At 51.2% G+C, this 26408-nt stretch overlaps 1 protein-coding gene and 1 long non-coding RNA gene across 5 annotated transcripts; one reads left to right on the top strand and one right to left on the bottom strand.

Annotated features, from left to right (window-relative positions):
* Positions 1–5818: 5818 nt before the first annotated feature.
* POU3F3 (POU class 3 homeobox 3) lies at positions 5819–10144 on the top strand. Of its 3 annotated transcripts, none has more exons than XM_071744863.1 (2): positions 5819–8109; positions 9671–10144. In XM_071744863.1, the coding sequence occupies exons 1-2, from the start codon at positions 7051–7053 to the stop codon at positions 9731–9733; spliced, it is 1122 nt and encodes a 373-aa protein (XP_071600964.1). In that variant the 5' UTR covers positions 5819–7050; the 3' UTR covers positions 9734–10144. The 3 variants fall into 3 exon arrangements, with proteins under 3 accessions (XP_071600964.1, XP_071600958.1, XP_071600947.1); XM_071744857.1 differs by having other exon boundaries at positions 8245–10144; XM_071744846.1 differs by having other exon boundaries at positions 5819–10144.
* Positions 10145–16434: 6290 nt separating this feature from the next.
* On the bottom strand, positions 16435–24325 carry LOC139796585 (uncharacterized). 2 transcript variants are annotated; one of them, XR_011726064.1, is made up of 6 exons: positions 23721–24325; positions 23402–23531; positions 23049–23201; positions 18290–18403; positions 16837–17053; positions 16435–16488 (listed from the first exon to the last, which is right to left on the bottom strand). It is a non-coding gene; the product is annotated as an uncharacterized lncRNA (long non-coding RNA). The 2 variants fall into 2 exon arrangements; XR_011726063.1 differs by having other exon boundaries at positions 16441–17053; positions 23721–24324.
* Positions 24326–26408: the final 2083 nt, after the last annotated feature.

Genomic DNA, 26408 nt, shown 5'->3' with positions numbered 1-26408 from the left:
GAAGCGGGGGGAGGCAGTGGGAAAATGTTGTGTGTGGGGGAAATCTACTCCGTCCCAAACTCGAGATGCTGAACTTTGCCGGGCTTTCAACTCAACCTCCCACTCCCTGCTCTTCGCTTCAGAAGCAAGGGAAATGTTCGCTAAACTACGGCAAATCTCAAGTAAGCGGCCCCGTTTCTGAGGAGAATTGCGTTCTGGAAATGTGTTTTACTAGTCTGGAATATTGCTAGTGCTTATTTCGCCAAATGCGGCGGGTGGAAAGTTTTGTTCATGTAAATATCTCGACCATTTTCCCGCACGGTCAATACACACGGAGACTTGACTCCGTTTTCCATATGGAAACCCACGAACATTTTATATGAAAACTGTGTATTCTTCTAGGTCGTTTTCTCTCGGTGATTATTTTTATCTTTTTTCTTTTCTTTTGTGTGTATGTGTGTGTGTGTGTGTGTATGTATGAGTTGGATTTTTAGGCGGGGAAGTTCATCTTGCCAGGATCTATCATGTTTATGGGCTGTGTGATTTCCAGGGCTCCAATTGGTCTTTCCTTTATGGAGGCAAGGAATAAAACTTTCCCAGTGGCACGGAAACTGCTGGGGCTCCAGCGCGGGGGAAAAAAGTGGCTTCAACCCCTCCCGGCTCCGGTGCTTTCTCCCCATGGCACCTCGGGGGCTGCCCGGGACATCCCCCCCTCGCAGGTGCGTTGGGGGGTGCCGGAGCCACGCTTGTCCTCCCGTGCCCATCTCCGTACCGGCGGGAGGGGGAGAGTTGGGGGACGGGGGAAGAAGCAACGGTGCTTATACTGGAATACCACAAAAAAGACTAAATTGGTCACTCCTTCCTTGCAACTACTTAAGGAGGGAAAATAAGGAGAGTAGTAGACGCTTGGGGTAGTGAGCTAGGACTGTGCATGTTCGGGAAGGGACAGAGATGTGTGTCGAGATAAGCTGTGATCGCCGTCGAAGTTGTTTTTAGTTGAGGTTAACGCCTGCGAGTGTCCCGGACCGCAACAACTTGTGCTCGGTGTCCGGCCAGTGCGCGGCCGGTGTGGGCAAGGAGGGAGGAGGGGGGAGACCGGCGCTGGCTCTCCCAGCGGAGACAAGTTGGAGAGGGGGGGAGTGGCCAGCCTGGGGCGGACGGGGGAGGAAAAAGAAAGAAAATAAAAAAGAAAAAAAAAAAAAACCAAACAAACTTTTCCAGGTTTAATACGACGATTAAATATTAAATTATCTAATATAAACGAGTTGTTTTATTGCATCTCCAGAGGCTTAAGTGCCTTTTTTAAATAGGAAAAAAAAAAAAACAAAAACCAAACCACCCCAACAAAAAAACCAACCTGCGTGGCACCTCATGTTACCCCGAACCATATTGCCTGCGTTTAATTAGCTGCGCCCGCTCCCTCGCAGGCCTCGGGTCCGGTGGAGCCATCGCACCAACTGGGAGACTTTTGGGGCGGCCTTTGAATCCCCCACCTCCCCCACCTCTCCCCTTCCTCCTCGCCGGCCCCGGGTGTTTTGGGGGTGTCTCCCCTGCCGGGTGCCTTGGCGGCGGGGGTGTGATGAGGAGCAGATGCCGGGAACCGGGGGATCCCGAGGCTGCCCCCACACACACCATCCCCGGAGCCGGGCGGAGACGGGACGGGACGAGGAGGTTTGGGGGGAGGTGTGTGAGGGGGGAGGGGGCTTCAGGTCGCCCCCTGGCGGGCGGCCGGTGCCTGGCGGAGGGCGGCGAAAGTTGATTTTGTTCAGCAAGCCGTATCGTATAAAATTAACGACAGCCAATAAAATTAGCTTACATGTTTCAACCGTAAAAGTCCCAAACAAAATAAAGCTAGTTCTAGTGAAGCTAAGAAGCTCTGGTTTGGCCCCGTTCTCTCTGGCTTGAACTGGGGTCCTTTTATCTAAAGCCCAGTGCACAAACATATAGCTTAATGTGACTAGTGTTCTTCCTTTTATTTCTTTCTCTATGGCAACCAATATGTTCTGCTCAGAAATGTTCCCCCATCAAGGAAACAAATGATCTGGAGGGAGCAGCTCTATACGGCATCTGTTCTGATGGAGCACACAGAGTTAACCCCAGTCAAAAGAGACGCTGGGCACGTCAACAAGAAGTGGAAAATGAGCGATTCTTCTTCCCCCCTCCCAAATTGAAACCTATACCTCCCTAGTTTTACAAGCCATTTTATTGATTTGACTATCGACCGTTTCCAAAGAAGTAACTAATTCTAGGAAATTACAATGATCACCAGCTATTGTGCGTCCAAAAGAGCAGCAACGGAGAGGGGGAAAGCAAATAAATAAATAAATAAATACATAAAAATAAATTATGCTAATAACACGCCAAAATTAAAATAAATGAAAGTAACGTAATGGGTTATTTAAGCCTCGGTAAACTTTTCAGGACCGATATCTGGCCTAGTATTTTCATCCTACATTATTTAGCACACTGACCCAAACGCTATAAAAGAGTTTCAGATCATTAGCCTATACCTCTCAATTAGACGGGATTTGGGGAAAGCGGAGAGACAGGAAAGACTGTCAGGAGAGAGAAACAAAGTGAAATCTGGTCAGTAATCCTCCAGCCTCAATCTCCTTGGAGAATAAAATGAGGGGATGTCCTGGTTAGTTTTGATTGATTATACTCTTTCTGATGGACTTTCACTACAGAGCTCTAGATGTTGTGCTTAACCGTCTGTTCCCTAGTTACAATATTAACCCTCTGCGTGCACCGCCGCTCCGCACCTTCCCCTGCCTCCCCGCGAAGCCTGTCCCTCCTCACCGGCGCTGGCAGCAGGTGCCCGGCTCACCGCGCACCGGCACCGGCCCCTCTCCCCTGCCCGCTGCACCGGCCGGGCCCCCTCCCCGCCCGCCAGGAGACACCCCAAACACCATTCCCCCCCACCTCCGAGAAGCAGCGTTTGAAAACAGCCTCTCCTCTCCTTTACAAATCTGTAATATTTTCGAGAGCTTTCCTTTCCCCCCCCCCCCTTCCCCCCTTTTCCCCCCCCCACCGCTCCAGCCCTCCCCGAGTCCTGGTGTTACAATAATTAACAGTGCCCAGAAAAGTGAAGTAGTAACCAGAAAGACTTTCCAGCGCTGAAGAATTGCTTTGCTGCCTTGAGCTTTGGAATTAATCCATGGTTTTTATGTAATATTTCACCAAGGTGCTTTTTGTTGCTGGTGGGATTTTTTTTTCCTTTCCCTTTTTTTTTTTTTTTTTTTTTTTTTTAAGCCTGTTTCCTTCCAGGCAGTTGCCATGGGTTTCCTTGTCTTGTCCTAAGCTTTTGAAAATATATATCCAGAAGACTTTAAAGAAAACAAAAGTAGATAAAAAAATGTGAAACACTTACCGATCACACTTCCAGGATTTAGAGATTTTTTTTTTAATTTTTGATTTTAATAAGGTGACAGGGGGAAAAAAGCATGTTCTCAACTCCAGCGAAACGATCCATGTTAAGATTTTCCTTTGCACTGACTCCACTAAGCCCCGCTCTCCACTAGTCTATTATTTTCACCAAAATATATGAAAATTTATGCAAATGAAAATCAGCACTAACTGTTCTCCCCTTGTTATACTTTGGATTTTTTTCCAGACAAAACAATCACACTCTGCAAGGGAGGGAGTGGGAAGAGTTGGGGAACTAAGTTGGTTGTTGGTTGTTGTTTTGTGGGTTCAAAAAAAATAAATAAAAGGTATTATCACATCTCGAGCTTTAATTTTTGTTGTCGGTGTTATGAGGGTGTGCGCTTTTTTTTTTTTTTTTTTTTTTTTCTGGGGGGGGGGATTTCTCTCCGCCTCCCCCCCCCCTTCCTTTTTTATTAAGAAAGTAGATCTGTTTGCAGAGGCGCTATCACGTTTCATCAGGCCACCTGAGACGGCTTTTGAAAGCGTGTACTGTGAAATTCATAGCAGTAATTTAGACAAAATCCTCACTGTATATTAATGAAAGACGGCCCCATGGCACCGTTCCTATCCTCCCCATTCAGTGTAAACAAAACCACGAGACTCACTCGGTTTTTGAGCCTGATCCAAGCAAAATCGGCTGGAAAGGAAAACATGGGGTTCTGGCACTGACTATTCAAACGTCTGCACCTGGAGATCTCAGATTTATTCAATGAAATCTGTGTTGGATCTTTTATATATAAAAAATAAACCTTTGGAGAACGCATGGGAACAAAAAAAAAAAAAAAACCAAAACAAACAAACAAACAAAAAAAAAACCAAGAAAAAAATCGTTATGTTTGGGGTCTAGTTACCGGTGCCCTTCAGACCCGTACGCTTCAATTTAATGGTTTTTCTAAACCTGCCTATTATGGTATTTTTGCTATGCCAGCCGAGAGCTGGACGGAGCCCTGAACACCGGCTGCCGTCCGGGCTCGCTCCGCGGGAGCGGAGAGGCGCGGAGGGAGGGCGCTGCGAGCTGGAGACGACTCGCCGCCTCCTGGGGCCACATTCTTCATCCTGCGGAGGAGGGGAGCAGGGGGGGCAAAGCAAGGGGTGAAGCTCCCCATTTTGATGCCCATTTCGAGGAGGGGGGAAGGGCGGGAGGGGGGGGACGCGCAGCCCTCGCCCATAGGGACTGGTGTGCATGCTGGTGCGGCGTGGTCCGGCGGGCTATAGCAGCGCCGTGTCCCCTGAATGTCCGACCGGTGTGACTGCACCGCAGTCCCCGAGGAGTGTTCAATTTGCCCTTGTTTTTGTTGCCACTTTCTCTTTTTTCCGTGGTTCACTGAGGTTGCCTGTGCGCAGCGTTTCCGCTCGGTCGCATCTCTCTCTCCCGATTCCCCCCCAACCCCCTCCCCTTGCTTCCCTTCACCCCCTCGCCTTACCCCGCCCCCCTTAACTCTTTCCGCTGGACGAGAAATAATACAGCGTTTCATGCCGCGGGGCCGGCTCTCCACGAGAGACCGCAGCTCGCAGGACAAGCCCGGCCGCCGGCTCCCCATGCCACCTCCCCCGCCGACGGGGCGGCCCTTCTCCGGGGCTGCTGGGCCGGCCTCCCGGCGTGACGGCCGCAGGCGGGGGCTCGGGGGGGCGGGGAGGGGTAAGAAGGGGGGGGCGATGGGCGCACCCTGGGGTGCGGGGGCGGACAAAGAGAGGAGGGGCGGGCACCTCCGGGGAAGAGCGGCGGGAGGCTGAGGGGGAGGGGGAGGCTCAGTTCTGGGTGCCGCTGCCGGTAGCTCCTGGGTGGGGGGGGGGGAATGCATGTGGACGGCGGGTGGCATCTACGCCGTCCCTCTCCCCGCGTCGTTATTGTTGTTAATTATTATTGTTGTTGTTATTATTATTAATTATTACTGCCTTCCCCCCCCCAAGTCCCGTGCCCAAGCGGCGTCGGGAGAGCTCCGAGGTGCGTGTGGCTGTCGGGCAGGAAGAGTTAAGAGGCGGAGGGAGGAGGACAGGGAGGGATAGAGGGAGGGAGAAGAAGGAGGGGTGGTGGGAAGGGCGAAGGGAAAGGGGGTGAGGGGGTGAAGGGAAAGGAGGGAGGGAGGAAGGGGGGGGGGCCGGGGATGTGAGGGAGGAGGGAGGGCGGGAGGGGGGGGGGGGGGCGCGATTTCCAGCTCCGACGCCACTTTGCCTAAATTAAAAAGCAGCCAATCGGAACGGCCGGAAGGGGGCCGCGCGGCCGGCGGCGGGCTGTCCGTCACGGGGCCGGCAGCCAATCAGCGGGGGCGGCGGCGGCGGCCGTCTTCCTCGCGGCGGGGCCGGGTGGTGGCGGCGGCGGCGGCGGCGGGAGGGAAGGAGGGAGGGAGGGAGGGAGGGAAGGAAGGAGGGGAGGAGGGAAGGAGGGGAGGGAGGGAGGGTTCGGGCACGGCCCGGGAGAGGGAGGCGGGGAGAGGCGAGCGGCGGGACTCCGGCACCGCCAGTGCGCGCTGCCAGCCCGGCAGCCAACTTCCCCGCTGGAGTTAGTGTATAAAGGATACCATATATGCACACACACATACACACACCTCTCCACCAAGGCGCTCCTCCTCCGCCTCCTCCCTCGACCAACTGCTGGAATTAAAATAAAAAGCAAAACAAACACCAGGAAAAAAAAAAAAAAAAAAAAAAAAAAAGGAAAGAAAAAAAAAAAAAAAGCAAACAACAAACCAAGCGAGAGAGCGAGCGAGCGGGAGAGGGAGAGAAACAATTCGCGAGGTAACAAGAAATTTCAACTTTTTAATTTTATTTTTTTACTTTTTTTTTTTTTTTTTCAACCGCCTAAAGGAAAGGTAGAAAAAATGTCTTACCCAGAGCGTGACTCTAGCAAGAAGGCTCCGACAGGACTCTTGTTTCAAAGGGGACAAAGTGCTCCAGCAGCAGCACAACTTTGAGAAATGCATCATCACCACCATCACCACCATCATCATCACAGGAAGTTTTCTTAGGACACCAACAAAACTTGCAAATAAAAGAGCAAAAGGAGATCGAGGAGCCGAGGAGAAAGACAGAGAGAGACAGACAGAAAAAGGAAAATATACCCACACACAAAGCCTTAAAGGAAGAAGAAAAGGAAAAGTTTCACTCTGAGTGGGGAAGGCTGAGAGGTGGAGATGTACTCCTAGGGGAGCGGAGGGGAGAAGGCACGGGGGCTTTTTGATATCCCCCCCCCCTCTTTTTCGCTTTTTAGCCTTTGTTTGGTTTCCTCCCTGTGAGCAGCAAACTCGGGCAAGAAGGCGGCGGAGGAAAAACACATGTACAGCTAAATATTTCTCCTGGGGTTTTTTGGGGAAAAAAAAAAAAAGGAAAGAAAACAGAAAAAAAGGAAAAAAACCGCAAAGAGCTAAAAATCAGAGAGGCGAACCGAGAACCGGCGACCGCACCGGGCGCGCCGCGGAGCAGAGGCAGGACGGCCGGCGGACGGGCGGAGGAGAGCGCGCAGCGGAGCGCTAGCAGGTGAACCCCGCGCCCCGGCGCCCCGGCGAGGCTGGGAAGGCGGCGGCGGCGGCGGCGGCGCGGGCGGCGGCCCCGGCAGCGCCGGGCAAGGGCGCTCTCGGCGGGCGCCCGGCAGCCGGCGGCGGCGCGGCGGCGGCGCGGCGGGGGCGAGCGGCGGGCGGCGGGCGCGGGATGGCCGCGGCCACCTCTAACCCCTACCTCCCCGGCAACGGCATCCTGGCTGCCGGCTCCATCGTCCACGCCGACTCGGGCGGCGGCGGCGGCGGCGGCGGCGGCGGCATGCAGCCGGGCAGCGTGGCAGTCACCTCGGTGGCGGGCGGCTACCGCGGCGACCCGGCGGCCAAGATGGTCCAGAGCGACTTCATGCCGGGCGCCATGGCCGCCAGCAACGGCGGCCATATGCTGAGCCATGCCCACCAGTGGGTGACAGCCCTGCCCCACGCCGCCGCCGCCGCCGCCGCCGCCGCCGCAGCCGCCGCCGAAGCGGGCTCGCCCTGGTCCGGCAGCCCCGTGGGCATGACGGGCAGCCCCCAGCAGCCGCCGCCGCCGCCCGACGTCAAGGGCAGCGGCGGGCGAGAAGACCTGCACTCGGGCGCGGCGCTGCACCACCGGCCGCCCCACCTGGGCCCCCCGCACCAGGGGCACCCGGCGGCCTGGGGGGCGGCGGCGGCCGCCCACCTGCCCTCCATGGCCGGCGGGCAGCAGCAGCAGCAGTCGCTCCTCTACTCGCAGCCCGGGGGTTTCACGGTGAACGGCATGCTGAGCCCCCCCCCCGGCGGGCAGAGCCTGGTGCACCCCGGGCTGGTGCGCGGCGAGACGCCGGAGCTGGGCGAGCACCCCGGGCACCACCATCACCACCACCACCAGCACCCTGGGCACCACCCGCCGCACCACGGCGGCGTCAACAGCCACGACCCGCACTCGGACGAGGACACGCCGACCTCCGACGACCTGGAGCAGTTCGCCAAGCAGTTCAAACAGCGGCGGATTAAGCTGGGCTTCACCCAGGCCGACGTGGGGCTGGCGCTGGGCACCCTCTACGGCAACGTCTTCTCGCAGACCACCATCTGCCGCTTCGAGGCCCTGCAGCTCAGCTTCAAGAACATGTGCAAGCTGAAGCCTTTGTTGAACAAGTGGCTGGAGGAAGCCGACTCCTCCACGGGCAGCCCCACCAGCATCGACAAGATCGCCGCCCAGGGCAGGAAGAGGAAGAAGCGGACCTCCATCGAGGTGAGTGTCAAGGGGGCCTTGGAGAGCCACTTTCTGAAATGCCCCAAGCCCTCCGCCCAGGAGATTACGAACCTAGCGGACAGCCTGCAGCTGGAGAAGGAGGTGGTCAGGGTTTGGTTTTGCAATCGGAGGCAGAAAGAGAAACGGATGACCCCCCCGGGGATCCAGCAGCAGACCCCCGACGATGTCTACTCCCAGGTCGGCACCGTCAACTCCGACACGCCGCCCCCTCACCACGGACTGCAGACCAGCGTGCAGTGAGGGGCACCGCGGGCGGGCCGCGGGGAGCGGGGCAGCGCGGGCCGGGCCGGGCCGGGCACCGCCGCCGGTACCGGCACCGCCACCGGCACCGGCACAGCTGCGCACACCCGCACGCTGACACAGACACGCTCACACACACGCACGCACACACACAGACAGACGGACAGACACACACGCGATCCAGGCTCGTTCAGACTGCTTGTGTTTATATATATATGGATATACGCGTGCATCTATATATATATAAGATCGATACCGAATAGGGAGCGGTGGAGAAGGTCGATCCGAGTGAGAGCGTTCAGACCGTGTTGGGAAAACGGGGTGGAGATGCGTAATGCACCAAAACTGCAGATGTGCCGGGGGGTTGGTTGTGGGGAGAGGGCTTGGGCGGGTGGGCTCGGGCGTTTTGTTGTTTTTTTTTTTTTAATTATTATTATTATTATTTTTATTTCCACTTTCCAAATTAGCCCCTTCTTGCAGTAAGGAACAGCACTGATGTCTGCACCTCTACTCTCCCCTCCTCCCCCCCTCCCCACGCTCTCCTCCCTATCCCCAAAAGGGCTCTCTTCTATGAATCACAGAAACTTTTTTTTCCTCCTTTCTCTCTCCCTCATTTTTTTTCCTTTTTTTTTTTCTTTTTTTTTTTTTTTTTTCCTGTACTGCTTTTTTTTTTCTTCCTTCTTTTCTTTTGAATGGGAGCAATCCAAAAAAGGGAAGCAGAAGCAAAATAATCTGGTTAATCAGAGGGTGCCTGCTGCATTCCAGCACCCTGTTTTTCTTGGCCAAACGGTAGAATTTTGGTGCAAGGCAGACATCCACTCTGAAAACATATATATCTATATAGCTATATATTCTGCAAAATTAAAGGGGCCACTTTTCCAGGAAGAAAAAAAAATATGCACACAGCACTAAAAACAAGCAGACTGCATAGGGAAGCAAATACATATATATATATTTATCTATATATATAGGTATAGCTATAGAACAAAAATATGGAAATAAATGCCCGCACGCCGAAAAACTGACCCTGAGGAGAAAGGGGGGAGGGACAGATGCCAGGGTGGGGGTGGGGGTGGGAGTGTGGGAGAAGGAGAGGTTGTTGGTCCCTAAAGTTCGAGCTCTGTAGAAGGACTTTGCATGAATTAAGGGAACCAGTGAGAGAAAGGGAAATAATTTAGGGCTGTCAAAAGTCCTGCTCCTGATGGCTGCCAATCATCATGGAAGAGTCATAAAAAAAAAAAATCCACTGCTAATATTTTTTTTATTAATATTTTTATTTTTTATTTCTGGACTGATTCAGATAAAGGGATTTAGAAGGACTGAGCATCTGCAGCTGCACTTATCTGAACTTCTCCTCTCCTAAATCCGTTGCCAACTTTGATTGAATGGGTGCTGTGGATGTGATTATATAATACTGCCATTTCCAAGCAGTGTTTTTGGTAGGTTTTAATAAACAGACTTTTCAAAAAGACGGCAATATAGAATTGTTAGATCCGTTGTTGATCTAAAAAAAATTTGCTTTATATTTTCATTAAATGACTTCTTTTAATATTTTATTCAGAATACCTATGAACTGCTGCAAAACGGTAATTTATTTTTTCCCCAGATCTTGTATTACGTGTTTTTTTCAGACGAGCACAAATCAAAATGAAATGAAAATATGGACAGTTGTTAGGTAATAAGGGTATCTTTTGATGTGATAATTTGATTGTAATTTAATTTGAGTAGTGATTCCGTAAGAGCTGATTGAGAAAATAAATTTGTTAGAATGAAATAGTCTGTGTCTGATGCATAAACACTGTGTCGAGGAAAAAAAAAAAAAAAAAAAAGAAGTAAAAAAAAAAAGTAAAGTTCTTTGAAGGGAAATACTGCAAATGCTGAAGGGAGAGAAAAACCAAGGGGTCGGACCTGCTGTCTGCACGCCCGCCGTGTTGCCCAGCAGTGCTCCCACCTCCCCTCCCCTCCATCCCTGCCTCTGGCTGCCCGGCTCCGGGCTCGCCCGGTGCCCGTCCCGCCCCCCCCCGCCAGCCGGTACCCGGGGCCTCTTCCCTCATCTCAGGGACCCTGTGGCACGGGGGAAGGGAGGCGAGATTAGAGATCACCGAGGGCCCTCTCCTCCCATGCAGGGCTGTATAGGTTGGATTCAGGCTTGCCGCTCGGTGCTGGCGCTGCCCGAGCATACCCGCTGCTGGTGCACGGCCGGTGCTGGGAAGCAGGGATGGCTCCGAAAGTTCACTCTTGTTTTCTCTCTTTTCAGGCCGAGGCTTCGGGGGAGCGGGGCAAGGATAGGGGGGGCCAGGAGGGGGTGGGGGGTGCCGGCGGGGGGGGAAAGTGGCCCTAAGCTATAATTTATTTTGACGCATTTTTATGTCTGTATAAATAATTGTATTTAATTTATCTTTATAACTTAAACATAAGGTACTTTTTTTTTTTTTTCTCTCAAAAAAGAGGATATATAGAATAATACTTTCAGCATCCTGCGTGCGGTCCGCCTAGTTCACCATTTCGGTTGTTGCTGTTGTTGCTGTTGTTGTTGTTGTTGTTGTTTTAGGGTTTTTCTGTGGCGTGTGAAATGGTGTAGTCTAGTTTTCTCCTCCACTCTGCCGTAGCCCTGCCATACCTCCTTTGCAAATACACGCGTGTGTTGGTAGCGCTGGGGATGCCAGCAGATGCACTAGCTAGCCTGTCATATTTATCCCCTATAATTTATTGCAGTGTAGGGACAAGTGAATGACCGTTTCAACTCTCTTCATTTTGAAGAGGGGAGGTTGTGGGAACTAGAGAGCTGCATCTAACGCCTCCATCTGCCCCCACTGACAGTCTACCGGAGAATAAGGTTTTCTTTTATGATCCATCTCGTCCATGGCTCCTTCCTTACCTTCCTCTCCCTCCCCCCCCCTCGGCGATCCTCCCCCCCCCTTGCCTTGCTTCACTACGTGCTATTGAGGCAGGGGTTAACCCCCCAGAAAACTGCTGTAGGAACAACAAACATTTCTTCTTTTCAGATAGGCCTTGTGTCAGTCCATAAATCAAAGCCAACCTGAGAGTCGTGCGTCGGGAGATGCATTATTTTAACACCAGCTCGTAGTAAATATGACCGTCGGTTTGATTTGTGAAATCCGAAAGGCCCTGCTGACACGGAGGAAAGGAGGGAAAGGGGGGTGTTTTCGGGGGAGAGGGGGGGGGGGGGGGGAAGAAAAAAAGAAAAAAAAAAAAAAAAAGCAACAAAGGGAAAGAAAACCCCAAAGGGTAAAGGACGCTCTTTCTTTTGTTCGTTTTAGCAACAGCTCTTGGCTAATTTCGCAGCTCGGGATGGCAAGACCGGACTCAGGGGGCTGCGGGCGGGCTGGCAGCGCCGGGCTCCGCTGCGGGGGCAGGGGAGCAGCCACAGGCGAGGTGGGAGCTTGGTTATCACGCATGAAGGGGAGCGGTTTATTAGGCAGGGAGAAGGTCTATTTGAATTTCGAAGTGGTCTTCGGTTACTGGATTTGGATGGCGACAAAGAGCTAGCGTTAGGCTTCACACTGGTTTCCATGAAAAGGCAACCTTTGCGGGGCTGCTGCCGGAGACAAGCTGGGGTTTAGGCGGGAGGAGTAACGTTTGCTTGGAGAGATTGGCAAAATGTGCCCTTTCCCTGGACTTGTTATGCACAAAAAGTGAGGCCATGGGCGCTCCCCCCCCCCCTTCCCCTCTCTCCGCTCCCTCCCCCCCCCCCCCCCCCCTTTCCCTTCAGAGAAACTGAATCCTTTGAATGTATTTAGGAATTTCAGGGTTGTGAGTCTATGAGATAACAAGAGGTAGATAATAACTGAGAGGGTTTGCGCTAAGGGTTATATTGTTACACGTGTAAATAATGAAAATATTGTTATATATCGCCAGATCTCTTAATGAATTTAGTAATTGTATTCATTTATAATATCAGTGGTCTATGCTTGGTAACTGAGTCGGCATCATTTTCCTCACTCATTTTTTGTTTTGTTTTTTTTTTCTCCTTTTTTTTTTTTTTTTTCCCTTTTTTTTTTTTTTTTTTTCCCTGCCTAAAGGAAAGCCAAATGTTTTACAAACTTGTGTTTGATCAGTCTGGGTAATCCAGAGATCTGATTATTTATAGTTTTCATTTTCATATCCTGCGGTCCTCTACTACACCTCATCCTTCTCACTCCCATCCTATCCTTCCTCCGTTAAGTCTGTACACAACAAATCATCTTCAGGTGTATTTTAAATAGTCACCTCACTGCTGTTGATCCGCATTAGCAAAGAGCTCTACCTTGTTTTTAAAAACCGCAGAGGTTCCTATCGGATCTCTACAGAATCCTTATGCTTTAATGTAGTGACTCGTGTTTGCACATTACAATGCTCATAACTTGTTTTGTATGAATGGTTTTAAATTGAACTTTTAGAGAATAATTGGTTCTAAAATGAAATGCAGTATATACTATTGATAATTTTATCAATAAGTGTAATATTTTAAATAATTTTAACAATTAAATTTGTTTTTTTAATTATATATTTGTAAAATATTTATCCTGTTGAAAGCAACAATATATTGTTGTATTTATTCGTTTATTTTTGTAATAAATGATCAACGTCTTCAAGCGACAGCAAAAGCAATACTTTTATATATGTTTATGCAGGGACACCTTTTTGAGGTGCAGAGATACTAGTACCGATTTGCACGAGCGTGTAAAGATTACCCCTATAACTGGCAGACTGCAGGACCAGAACTGTAGGCTTGAGCTACTTGGCCACATGTACTTTAGTTTGCCTAAGTTCCAGGGTAATTAATCAAACTCTATAAGGGATGCAACAAGTCCCGGCCTCGCAGGCAGGCGTGGAGCAAGGACTTTAGGAGAGGGACGGATTTTGCTAAGACCAGGGATGGCGACGAGCTTGGTCGCCTGTGGAGAGCAGGATGGATGGAGCGAGCGGAGGAGCTGCAGGGGAGGTGGTTTCCCCGTCGGTGTTCTCAGTTGCAGCTTGGCATAATGGAGCGGGCGCGGGCTTCAAGAGGCGGCGGGGCGAGGAGAGGGGAAGGCGGCGAGCGGCCCCGCGGTATCAATGACCCCTCAGTGGGGAGCTTTTTTGGCTGAGAGGTTTCGGCGAGACACAAAGATGAGGGGTGAAGGCCGAGCGGGGAAAGCCTCACCTCCGGTCCCGTCCTCCCCGACGCCAAAGGAGCAGCCGGGACCTCGAGAGTGCCCATGGGGTCGCGCCGTCGGGGTCGCAACGAGGCCCGGTCCCCCCTCCTTCCTTCGCTTGCTTCCCTCCCCGGGGCGGGGGGAGCCGCGTCGGGGCCCGAGCTGCTCCTTGCGTGGGGAAAGTGGGGCGGCCGCGTTTCCCCACGTGTGGAAGGCCGGTCCCGGGCAGCGCCGACGGGGCGTCCGCCGGTGTCCTGCCGCGCTCCTATCCGGGTGTGGCGGCCCGGGAGGAGGAGCGGTTCAGGAGGGGCGGCCGGACCGGTGCTCCCGGCGGGCGGCGGGCCATCCCGGGGCGGCGAGCGGCCCGGGGGAGCCGGCGGGCGGGAGGCGCGGTGCGGCGGCGGCAGCTGCTGCGAGTCCCACAAGTTGTTTTCCTCGTGGCGACCATTCAGCAAAACGCAGGATCCTTTCTCCAAGATTTAAATTTCGCGGATGAATTACCATACAGCGGTTGCTTAGCAACTAAATTCAAGCCGGGCTAAGAATATGCAAGCTTTTTGTATTCTCATTAATAAAAATGCCACTCTGACACAGCAACCTGACTTTGGATCACTGCAACTTCTGTAAAAGCCATAGGAGAATACAAACCGGCTCCTCCATTTAATTACAGATCAGAGTGGCTTGAAATGTGATGTTTTGTTAATCTATCTTCCTAAAAGCGATGTAAAAAATAACGGCTTTTCAAGAGCAGTGGAAAGCTACTTTTTTTTTAATGGAGCTGTCTCCTGGTGCTACTGATGGCTGCAAAGCGAAACCTTTTTTTTTTGAGTCACACTTTCAAGCAGCATCCCCCCTTCCCTTCTGAGTTTCCTGAAATCATAAAAACATTAAGACATTTGGAGCCACAGGGGGAAAAAAATATAAAATAAAAATGAAAAGTTGCAGCTAACCAGCGCCTTAGAGACGAGAGCATCGCTCAGGAAAGGGAAGGGGGAATTAGAAATGTCAAGGTGCAACCCCAGCCTGGGCTCAGCCCCATGATCCGGGGTGCAGCCTGTCCCTTGCTCTGAAGCAGGAGGCTCTTGTTCCGAAATGGCTCTCTTTGGCATCAAGTGCGTGGTGCTTCGGCTGGGGAGAAACCGAAGACTTCAGGGACACCTTGTTGAAAGTTTCTCTCCAAAATTTATTTCCCCTTCTGCTAACATTTACTTTATATTGCTGTTAGATCGTTGGAGATAGGATCTTGCGTTAGAATCTGGCACCGTGCACCCAATCTCATATATATGGGAGAATGACCTCATCAGAGGAGGACTGTGTGTATAGATAGAATTATTTAAACATAGACTAGACACCTACATATAAAACTATATATAAAGATGTGTGTGTATGATATATATATATGTGTGTGTGTGTGTGTGTGTGTGTGTGTTTTTATCTATGCCTTCAGCAGTACCAAACCCCTGTCCTGCCAGCCCCGGAGCCTGTAGGCAGGGCTGACTTCCCCCGCAGCGTTTGGTGGGGGGGTTGGGGAGACGTCCCCTCTCTCTGGGGGCAGCAGGAGGGAGCCCTGGGGCAGGGGGCAGCGGGGGGCTGGCAGCCAGGGCCGGAGCGGCCTCGATGTTCGGGAAAGGGCTGCGTTTAGGATGGGGCACTGGTTGTGGGGTCTGCTGCTTGCTGTTACTGACGGCTGGGGAGTAGTTTGGGGAGATTGTTTAGCAACAGAGTTAACAAACTTCCTTTCTTCATCCTCCTTATTTATTTATTTATTTATTTATTTTTATTTTATCTATCTTCTTTTTAATTTATCTTCTTTTTGACCCCTTGAAAGTGCTAAAATTGAGCTAGACTTATAAAAATCCCAAGCCACATTCAAAGTTCAAGGCATATACCCTTTTTTTTGTTGTTGTTGTTCCCCCGACTGTATTTGTCTACAGGAGGGAAAGAGGAACTTTGAGAGCTGTCCAAGCTCTGCACAATGTGGAGAAATCTGGGATTCCCCTCCACCCCCTTCTCTCTTTATCTTTTAAGGTTTTCTTTTCTCCCCTGAACGGGCAGGATAGTTTGAAGGGGGGGAGTGTGGTGTGTGAAAAGGAGTTGGCATTTTTCAAACATGAGTTTGTGATGGAGGGAGCTCTCTCTCTTAGCAGAATTCAGTCTCTACTTACTTTAAAACATAGAACAGGAAACAAACAAACAAAAAAAATTCCCATGTAACAGATAGCAAGGGAAGAAAGGCCGGGAAATGACAATCTGTGAAGTTCTCCTGAAACTCAGGCTCACCCAAAGCTTTAGCAAAGTGTTTTGCTTCTCTCCTCAGTGGTTATAGTATGAGTATCACAAGGCTACAGATAAATAATCACATTCCCTTCCATTTTGCATCTCTCTGTCTCTAGCAGAGTTAAGATTAAAAGCCAAAATCCAAGCACAGCCCTTACAGAACAGTTGACTTGTGCCAGTACATATGTTTCCTACTCACATGTTGAAAACTGTACCTTCAAACATAGGCTTGTTTCTGATAGCTTTCATTTCATCAACTATAAGGAGAAAAAAGCTAAACAGAACTTTTCTGGATTGTTCCTATTGCACACAGTAGTGGGGTGAAAAGGCAGGATTAAATCAGCTCTATACCTTCAATGCAGACAGGCAAGGTTTAGCAGGATGAGCTCACTGGTGTGCCCAAACAGAGATCTTTATTTTAGGCCTGGGATGGTTCGACTGAGTCAGTATCAGTACTTGGCACCAAAAAGTGTTTGGTTTGAGAACAAACTTTCCTCCTCAGTAGCATGAAGTAGGTTGCTGCTCCTTGGTGCCAGATGCCTGCTCATTCCAAGTGTCCCCTCTCTGCCTTTCTTGCGAGGCATATGATACAGAGGAGAGCTTCTACCCCCAAGGATGGTGCTTTCAGATCAAGCCATTGCACTGTGCCCTCCAAAGTCCAGACATACAGTCCCAGCAGAGTTATTTCTTCTTCAGAAGGAGCCTAAGACAAGAAGGGGAAAATGGATTAGAAAGAGGAGCCCGTCTGGGTACTGCTACCCTCACTGGTAGCAGGCCCACTCTTACGCACAATGTCAAGACACTGAGATATGTGTGTGAAATGACAAAGACAGATGCTATTTCTTCCTGAGGTCCACATTGAGTGGAGAAAGCCAAAGGATTGTTGACTGTCTTTCGTTAGGGGCCATCCTTTCAAATTGAAATGAATTGATTTTAAAAAGCAGGGACTGGCTAATGGGGAACCACATGGCTGCTATATTTATGTGCATCAAACCAAAATTTAAACAACTTGAGGCAGTGTGGGCTGTATAAACGCTTTATATATAGTAACCTTTTTGTTATTAGTTTTGGAAATGCTTGGTGTGACTTCCCTGCCAGTTCTCCATAGAGCTGACTATACAGCATTCAGTCTTTGCTACAGTCAAGCGGGAACTGTTTGCTCAACAGCTCCAGGCTCCATTTCCAACTGGAATACCAACTTGCATCCTGGGCTGGTCACATAAGCCCAGGTAGCCCAATGTATGTAGATAACTTCACCAAGCAGGCATCTAAAAAAAAAAAAAAAAGATCGAACATATGCCACAAGGGAGGTGTGGGCTAGCAGTCCTCTGAGTGCGTTGATTTGGTTGTTCAGATTTTTTTCTCCCTTTGTGTGAGTGCTGGTGAGATCCACAGGATAAGGCCACCCTCTGAAGCTGAGTTTGGGCTCATGTCTCCACCTCCCTCCAAGTCTGAGACATTGTGAATATTTACCAAGTGAAAAAAGAAATGAGAAGTGCTGGGCATTGATCATTATTATGTCCCTTTCCTGACAGAAAATGGGCCCAGGACAGTAGAGATTAAACTAATCTTTCTAAAGGGGGGTGGGAGGAGGTGAGAGGGAATGAGTTGATGAAGAATTGTGATGGAGTAACATACATTTTTTTCATCTGCAAGATCTCTCATTCAGAACAGTGGCCCATTCACCCACGTAGGACATTTCTCAGAGAAAGTTAATAGATATTTGTGCCAGGGTCCACACTAAAGCCACAGACCAAATGAAAGGTGCAAAGCTCTCCATTTATTTCTCTCTCTCACACACATCCCCATACACATGTAAACATATGCTCCCATCTCTTCCTAAAACAATAAAATACCCTCTCCCCACTTCTGCCACTTTCTCTGTTTTATGCAGATCCATACTCAAATGTGTACCAAAATTCTTAACTTGGTTTGCTGAAATTGCCTTGATTGTCGAGGAAATTAAACTAAACAAGGAGCTGTGTGAAATGTTGAACTTTAAATACCATCCACTACCCTGAGAAGAAGAAAATGAGTCAATAAATGCCCAGGTTTCTGCTACTTTTAGATTATCATAATTAAAAGAATTATTTTGTTAGAATTTTTTTTTTTAAGTGTGGTGAGAGTTCCCTCATGCTTTAATAGAGGGTATTTGAAAATAATGCTCTTTCTCTTTTGATTTTGGACTGAAGGACAGGGTTACAGTGTCTCCTCTAGGTGTTAATGATGGATACAGACGTGTTTAATCTTATGAACGGTACGTGCATTTCTGTGAATACCAGGCAAGATGACAATATCATTCTCAGTAGCCCAGAAGAGGCACGTTTTACCTGAAGAACTGGGCTTGGGCTGGATGCTGCTGTTGTTCTGGGATTTGGTTTTGGTTTTTAATTGTACTGCCTATTCTCTCAAGTCAGTATTAATGCTATACAGCACGGCTGAGGCCAGGGCTGAGTGAGCCCCGTCATTAACAATAGCATAAACAAAGGAAGGGGACCAGTTACCTTGACATTAGATGCCCGCTTTGTTCCCGAGCTTCCAACTGCATCCTGAAGCCCATACAGCGAAGTATTGCCTACGGGAATGAATAATCCACCCCAGCTATTGTCCAAAATCCCCTGGAAAACAAAACAACACAACCAAAACAAAGATGACAACACACCCCCGGCTCCGCACGAAGCATGCGAATGGTTTCATCCCCTCCTGCCTCTCCCTGCGCTTCTCCTGGCCACTCTTACCATGGACCCGCTTCCCTGCAAACCCTGCCCGCTGCACCCCGCGGGAGCTTCCCAGCTTGCACAGGCACCCCCGGCCCTCCGTTCCTCAGTTTCCACAGGAAAGGGGGTTGGAGAACCCCCCCACCCACCCCCTAGCCCTCTCTCCCTTGCTCTGGGGATGGTGAAGGGGCTGTGCGCTCCTGTGCCTCTGCAGCCCAGCGGGACACTGCTTGGGGGGCTCCGCGTTAGTTGGGATGGCCCGGGGATCACAAACCTTTCTCCCCACTTCCCTTCTCTCGTCAGCAGGCAGAAGGGATTCACCCCTTCCCCGCCACGTGGCCTGGTCCAGGAGCAGCGCGATATCCCCACGCACCGCTGCGGGGATGCGAAGGAGGCGGGGGTGGGGGGTGAGCGTGCTTTGGTGTGTGTGTGTAGGTTCTATTGTCCTTCCAGCTTTGCCCTTTCGGGGAGGTTTTTCTCGTGGAGATGTCCAGGAGGTGCTGCCCTCCCTGCCTGCTCACTTCCTGGCAAAGTCAACTCCCTAACCCCCTGTATCTGGCAAAAACGCCCGAGGAAGCGTCCCTGCTCATGCCCGGCTGAAGGAACCCTACGTGGAGTGTGAATGTTTCTTTTCTCTGCTAAAAAACCCGAACCAACAAACAAAAACCCCTAAAAATTAAGGTCCCCGCATCCAGTTTTGTTTTTCCCTTCTCCGTGCTGGCCGTCGGGGCAGAGGGGCGGATAGGAGCCCCCCCTGAGTTTATGGGGAGGGGGGGGGGTGTGGTTTGACCCCATCCTTCCCTGCACGGAGGCGAAGCCGGGACAGGCCAGGGAAGAGCTGCCCTGGGGCTCATCCCCAACCCCGCTTCGGGGCAGCATTTTTTTCTCGTTGCGCTCGGAGGAGAGCAAGTTCAAGCTCTGGAACCCTACACTTTGTCCTGGCTCTCCGCGGGAAGATGAAGGAGCCCTAGTGGAACAGCCCGAAGTGGACGGAGGCCTTGGGAGACAGATGCATCCAGCCCAAATGCCGCCAAATCCATTCACGCAACGTGGGGGTTCGTGCGTGGGGATATTAGGGGTAGCGAAGGAGGCGGTGTGAACCTAAAGCCTTGCTTCAAAGGTTACGGGATCCTCCATCAAACGTTCTTAGACGCTACTGGGCTGAAAAGAGGGGGAAAAGGAGCAAAAATAGAGCATCAACGTTACTGCAAATTGCAAAGCACTGGAAATAGCGCTACGAAATCCCAAGGATCAGCCATCAGTTCTTTTTTTCCCGGGACATCCGCATTAGGAAGATTTTCTGGAAGGTGCTTGTGTGCAAGGCCAGCGGGAGCTGTGGCTGCTTTTGGGGGCCAGACGGGCAGCGGGGAGGGAGAGCTGTGGAGCTGCCCTGTGCCCCCACCCCCTGCACCTGCAGGCTCTGGCTTGAGCTCAGGACCTTGACGTTGCCGACTCCGTGACACCCCCTCCTCGGGTTGTTTCGGGAGCAAACCCATGCTCCACATCCCCTGCCCCAGGCCCTGCTGAGCTCCCGGGCCGTGCTCCTGCTGGGAGCCGAGGCGGCCGCGCAGGGGCCAGCCCAGCAGCCCTTTATGCGCAGCGGTCAGCAGCCGGGTTGTGGCTTTGCAGCTGCATGCAAATAAATCCCCGGCAATAATCATCTAATGCGGGTGTGCTGCCCTGACGACAAAGTCCTGTCACAAACGCTTTTTTAATTTTTTTTTTAATTTTTCTTTTTTTTTTTAACCACCCAGGTCAGGCAACCAAGGGAAACAAACAAAAATAAAGGGGGAGGGCGAGAAAGTTTGTTGACAAGCACGTTTCGCCAAACGCAGGCTGCTTTTGTGATAGAGGAGAGTCGGGGATTTGTTTCCTGCACCTCTATGAGAACGCCTCCATCGGCCTCAGGTGGACAAAACGATTCCACACGTCATGAGCAGGAAAGAGGTGTCCTATCTACCCACCTCCCCGCTGCCACCTTATTTGTTCTATTCACATGTGAAAAATGCACCTCTTCTCTCATTTTTTTACTGTATTACAGCTGTATTCGGTACGGGACTGGTGTGTGTGGGGGGTAATTTTGTACACTATCTTCTCTTGCAGGTAAAAGTTTTTTTGTTTGTTCTACTGGTCTTCAATAAAGGTCTACTTGTACGTATGGGGCAGGGTTGTTTGGTTTTTTGCTTGGTCGTCTTAAAAGAAAGATGAGCAGAGTCAATGGAATGAAGAAAAAGAAAAAAAAAAAGAGAGGGAGGGAAAAGAAAAAAGAGAAAGAGGGTGAATCTTTGAGAAAGAACTGGAGTGGGGGAAGGAAAAAATCAAACCGCAAAAAAAAAAAAAAAAAAAAAAAATCCCAGCGACCCAGTTCCAGAGAGAATGGGAGGGAAAAGACTTTTCCAATTGCCATTCTCCGGACTACCACAAAAGAAAAAAAAAAAAAAAAAAAAAAAAAGTCACACTGAAGGCTGGAGCGGGGGCGAGTTTTACTTTTGCTAAGTGTCTCTGAAGACAAGCAATCCGTCATTTGGTGTCCTTCTGGGCAAATTCACAGTCCAGGGGCCTGGGAGTTGTCCCAGGGAGCGGGAGGAGCGCTCAGCCCGGGGGGGGAGACGCCGGCTCTCCCGAGCTCAACCCGCTGCTTTCCCTCCCTCCCCTAACTTCCAGGGAGAGAGGGGGAGTCTATGGGAAAAGCCCGTTTTCTTAGGAGAAGAGGGGCAGCTGGAAACCCAGACAGCCCCCCGCCGGCCCTCCTTCCCTGGAGGTGAGGACAGTCCATACGCAATCCCCCACCGGGACGACCCCAGCCATGGCCCGGTCCACCTGAGCCAGGGCTTTCGCATTTCACCTTGGGGAAGGCGATGTCTTTCCTGCAGCCGCCGTGTAGGGCAAAAACCGGCCGAACCGCGGACCCCGACGCAGCCCCCACTTCCATCGCCCCCGGGGATTTTCCAGGCTTTGACCAACTCCTCTCCCAGGCCTTGCCCTTCCCTGCTCTCCCCACCGCCAGCAGCATCCCCGCTGAGCCCGCCCTCCCGCCCCCCAGCACCCAAGTCCAGCCGGCGGCAGGACAGAAGGGAGCCCATCCCCTCGGTGTCTCGGCTGCCTGCCTTCACGCCCCGGCTTTTCTACCCTTCGCCCTTCTGCCCTCCCCGGCACACACACACACAGAGCCTGGCCCAGCTGCCGCTTTTTTCCTCAGGGGGGCTTTCTTCTTCTATCCCCCCCCCACCCCCCTCCCTTCGCCCCAAACCCTCCTGGGCACAGGCTGCAGCCGGGCCCCCCGGGGAGGGCTCAGGGCCCCGCAGCCTCTCTGCCCACCGGAGCCTCCTTGTCCCCGCCAACAAAACAGAACAAAAGCCCCGGACCAAAGCGGCCAAGCCAAGACGGCACAGCAAAGACGTCGCCGGCTGCCCTCTCCACAATGCGAACTCCAGAGGGAAATCTCCCTCCCGGGCTTGGCTCCTAAAATCAGGACTCCCTTAATCTTTGCAGCTTTTGGCAGGAGAAAAGGGAGTTTGTCACCCAAGTTGCCCTTCGCACCTTTTTGTGCCCTGAAGAAGGCATTGGGACAAAGTTGCGGCGGTTTTTGCGACCCAAAAGAAAATCTCTGGGCACTGGGGGCTGAGGAAGGGCACCCCGGAGCACCCCCCCCTCCTGACCCCCCCTCACCCTTACAGAGCCTCCGTGCCTCTGTCTTTGAAACTGTGTTTAAAACAACAGATGAAACACAATTAATTGTAACTGATTAACATGGATTAGTTTGGCCTCCAAAGCACTTTAAGTCAATTCAGCAGCCATAATAATAATTAATTCATTAATAAGTACTATTGGTGGTTCATCCCTAACGCCAAGAAAAGTTTCCCTACGAAGTACAGGTGGCAGGGAGTGTTAAAATGAAAACATTTGCATGCAACTTTTTAACCAGAAGGGAAAGCACTTTGGTTATATTTGGAGACATGTGTCTCACACATTTCCCCCTTTTTTTGTAAACTATGTAAGAATAAACATTACTGCTCTGGGCTTTTAATTTCTCCAGATGGAATCATAAAATACCTAGTAAGTTTTTTTTATTAATATTTTTTAATTTTTTTTTATATACTATACAATGGAGGACACGTCTGCTTTTCCCAGGGAGGACGGAGAAGCAACTTAATTTGAAGGCGTAGCTACGGAACCACATTTTGAATAACACACTCGAACAAGTTCACTTTAAAAGGCAGGAAACCGCTAAGAGCACAGCACTGAAAGCTGCTCCTTCCCACTTGAGCTGCAGTGGAAGATCGCCCGTCTGACCTTCACATACACTTGTGCCGTTTCGTGCACATATAGAGGTATCGGCGCATATGGGTGGCAGGGCGCCTGGCCACGGGATGGGGAGTTTTTTCCGAGCCTCTCGCATCCCCGGGGGAGCTCCCCCCGCTCTCTGCAGATTGAAGAGACTGCCCGGGATCCCACCCCCAGTGCGGCGCGGAGTCCTGTGATGCGTGGTGACAAGAGAGGTCTCCCTCTCCATCCCCCCTCGGCTGAAGCAAGGGGTTTCACTTACCCTCCCAGCGCTCCTCTCCGCTCCTCACACCCACACTTGCGCACCCAGCCAAGCGCTCTCGTGGAGGGCAAAAAGAGGGAAGGAGCCCCGACACCCCATCGCTCGGCTACCTTAGTGCTACCACGAGTGCTGAGGAGGTCAGGAGACCATGGGCTGGACGGAAAGTCAAAGGAAAAAGAGAAGAAAGAAAGAAAGAAAAAATAAAGTCCAAAGTCAAGATTTCTTACCCTAAAGTGTTTTTTTTTTTCTTTTTCTGGTTATAGGAATGAATAAAATAGTCTAGTCATCCCCTTAACTAGACTCAGCCTCTCCTTTCCAGCCCCCCCCGCCCCCCTCCCTTGGTTCTGACTTACATGTGTTTAGAGCAATGGCAAGAGGCTCCCAACTAGAGCCCTGGCAGAGGGTGCGTTTAAAGTGTGGATGATTTACTCCTCTACAATTCAGGTCCCGCGTGTGAGCCTCCAGCCCCGTGTCAGCTGGTCACTGCACACAAACAGCGTTAAATATGCATAAGGAACACTTCTCTTTCTTAAAGGAGCACTTACCCCACCGGAAAGTTCACTGCCCCACGGCAGGCACGGGGTGGGGGGACACCGGGTGGGGAAGGAGCTTTAAGTCGGGATAACCCTAACCCCTTCCCAAAGTGTTCTCCTACACGCTCAGCAGCAGGACCTGGGGTCACCTGCTCGCCTTTCTGGTCAGGACGGGGTGGCGAAGTGGTGGCGAGTCGGTCACCGGATTCACGAGTTATTTTGCAGGGAACCAGCGGTTTCACCCAGCACCATCGTCCCCGTCTCCCCCCTGCTTCGACCGGGATGGGTGAGGGGCAGAGCCGCGCACCGAGAGCAGGCAGTCCCGCTCCGGCAGGTCCTCCAGGCAGCCACCGGCGGGCTGCATAGAAAATAATTTGCAGGATCCGAAACCGGGACAAAACGTGAAACTCAGGGAAAAAAAAAAAAAAAAAAAAAAAAAAAAGCAGTGAAGTGGGGAAACCGATGCAACCGTCAGACAGCAGCTCCCAGGCAGATTGTTGCCCGAGCATTTTTTTTTTGAGTGGAAAATTAATGCGGGGGAAGGACGTGAATCTATGCGCCGATTTTGCCGAGCTCTCTGCTTAGGAACTGCCCCGCACCTCCTCCACAGCTTCCAGCAGCGCCTTACCCAGCGGGGAGCTCCGGACAGGCCCCCGCTTGCCCACTTGCCCCACTTCTTGCTCTGGGTGCCTCCGGCCGCCGACTCGGGAGTGCGGGCGGCCCCGGGTTCTCCCCACCGGGAAAGGGCATCCCACCACCGGGTACCGTCCCCTCTCCCCCCCTTCTCCTTTCTCCCCCCTCTCCCGGCTCCGGCACCCTGTAGGACCGATCCTCCGCGTTTCGGGCAATAAGAGGGTAATTTTAAACACTATTCTTGCTTTTCCCCCTCCACACACGTGGTTGTAAAGTCTGTAGCGCCATCTAACGGGGTCGGGGGCCGCTCCGCCGGGATGGGCGCAACCCAGAAGCCGAGGGGGGAGGGGCAGGGAGCAATCGAGGAGGGGGGGCAGGACGTGTTGGGGGGTAACACCCGGGGGTGAACCTGGCCCAGCCAGGTCCCGCCACTCCTGCCGCCACTGCCCGTTCCTCCTCGGTAACGCTTAGGCTCGGAGTAGGGTTATGTACTTGTGCTTTTTTTATTTCCTCCTTTTTTATATACTTTTGTTTGATTGGTTTTGTTTGTTTGTTTTGTTCATCCCGATTTGACATGAGAAGGAAATTTTTCATTATTTTTTGCTATAAGAACAGTGGGACATCCTCAGGGATTCCCCAACACTGGACTGAGCTTGCCAAGGCATGGGCCATCACATCTAAACCATGTTCCTACCTGAAAAGGTTGGCCCAGATGATTCTTGAGGTCCCTTTTAACCCGGCATTCTATGATTTTTAAGTACCTCTGCCCTAGGCAAAGCAGGCACACTGTTTTCTTTATGGCAAGTCATAGACTGCTGCCCTGGTACTCCTTGGGTTTAGTGGCACTACCTGTGTGGCACAGGGGATGCTGTGGCAGTAGGGAGGGTGACTGGGTTGGGGATTGCTCTTTGGAGAGAGGAGGTTCCTGTGAGCAAGACAAAGGGTGCTGAACATTTGCACAAAACTTGCCCAAAAGGTGTCCTGTAACCTGGCCTAGGGGTTAACACCCAGGAGATTCCCCTAGCATGAGGTGGTAGAGGAATCAACAAATCCCAGCAAAGCCAGATTGAGTTGAGGGTGGTTGGGAGGACTTCCAGCATATTTTACTTTTTTCCCATTTCTGGGAGGTCAGGAAGGGTCCCAGCCAGATGCTGCATCTCACAAGTGAATAGGGCCCCTGGTTTTTTTGTATCCCAAAACTTTTGAGTGTATGCTCAATATTAAGGTTAAATTAGGATGCCCTCTTGCCAGGGCACTGCATCAATGGCTGTGACACTTATTTTGGGACACAGCTGACATGGTCACCCCAGTTCATTTAAGTTAACAAGTGAGTTTCCCAGATTAGGAGCCTGCTCATCCCAGGCCCATGGGGTGAAAAAGAGACTCTCCAGGACACATTGAGGCTCACCTGAAGTCACAGCCTGTTTCTACAGGTGCCTACCTCTCTATGGATCTTGCCACCACTATGTGTCTCAAATTAGAATTGAAGAATACAGGCACTTCTGATGAACCAGGATAGAGGTTTTTCCTTAGGTTTGAAGTTTACTTTCATTTGGCTTTTGTATTGCTGTTACAGATAGGGAATGTGAGCTACGACTCCAAATACACATACCAATTTTGCTGTGTTTACCTAGGTCTTCTGTAAATTCATGCTGGCAGGGAGTCCCAAGGAACTACAGAAATGGTGGTTTCCCTCCATGCCTCAAGGCATAAACCAGTAGTGCACCTTTGGTTTGCAACAACTGTATTTCCATCAGCTGCTCAAACTGTACTTATTTTTCAGCCCAGGTTGTCCAATGTTCATGTGTATTGCTTCCGTGTGTGGCAAATCCTACCTGACTTAGATGACCAGATGACATTGCCAAAGTGGTTTCTGCAGGTTTGGTACCTGAGTGCAACAGACACCCATTGACTGCAATTTACCCCAACTTGGGCATTTAAGACCCAGCCAGACTTTAGGCTACAATCTGTGTGAGGTCCTGATTTCCTCCAGACACCATCAAGAAGACAGAAGCCTAAATAAAGGTTACAAGTCTGAATTCTTTGTTGCATGTGGACCGTAGTCTTAAAACCCATACTACAATATTTAGGCTCTAAATCCTTTTTTATTTTCATGCAACATCTGGAACAGCTCTGGTGGGACCCGCGGTCTTTGGAAATGAGATTCATCCACCTCTGTTGCCTACATCTTCTG

This window comes from Heliangelus exortis, chromosome 1, assembly GCF_036169615.1.
Source record: "Heliangelus exortis chromosome 1, bHelExo1.hap1, whole genome shotgun sequence".
NCBI classification, from domain to species: Eukaryota; Metazoa; Chordata; class Aves; order Apodiformes; family Trochilidae; genus Heliangelus; species Heliangelus exortis.
Note: the sequence above shows the minus strand (reverse complement) of the source record. Positions and strands in the feature narration are given on the sequence as shown.

Excerpts from the sequence above, each read along its gene's own strand:
- POU3F3 (XM_071744846.1), top strand. The coding sequence starts at position 7,051 with ATGGCCGCGGCCACCTCTAACCCCTACCTCCCCGGCAACGGCATCCTG.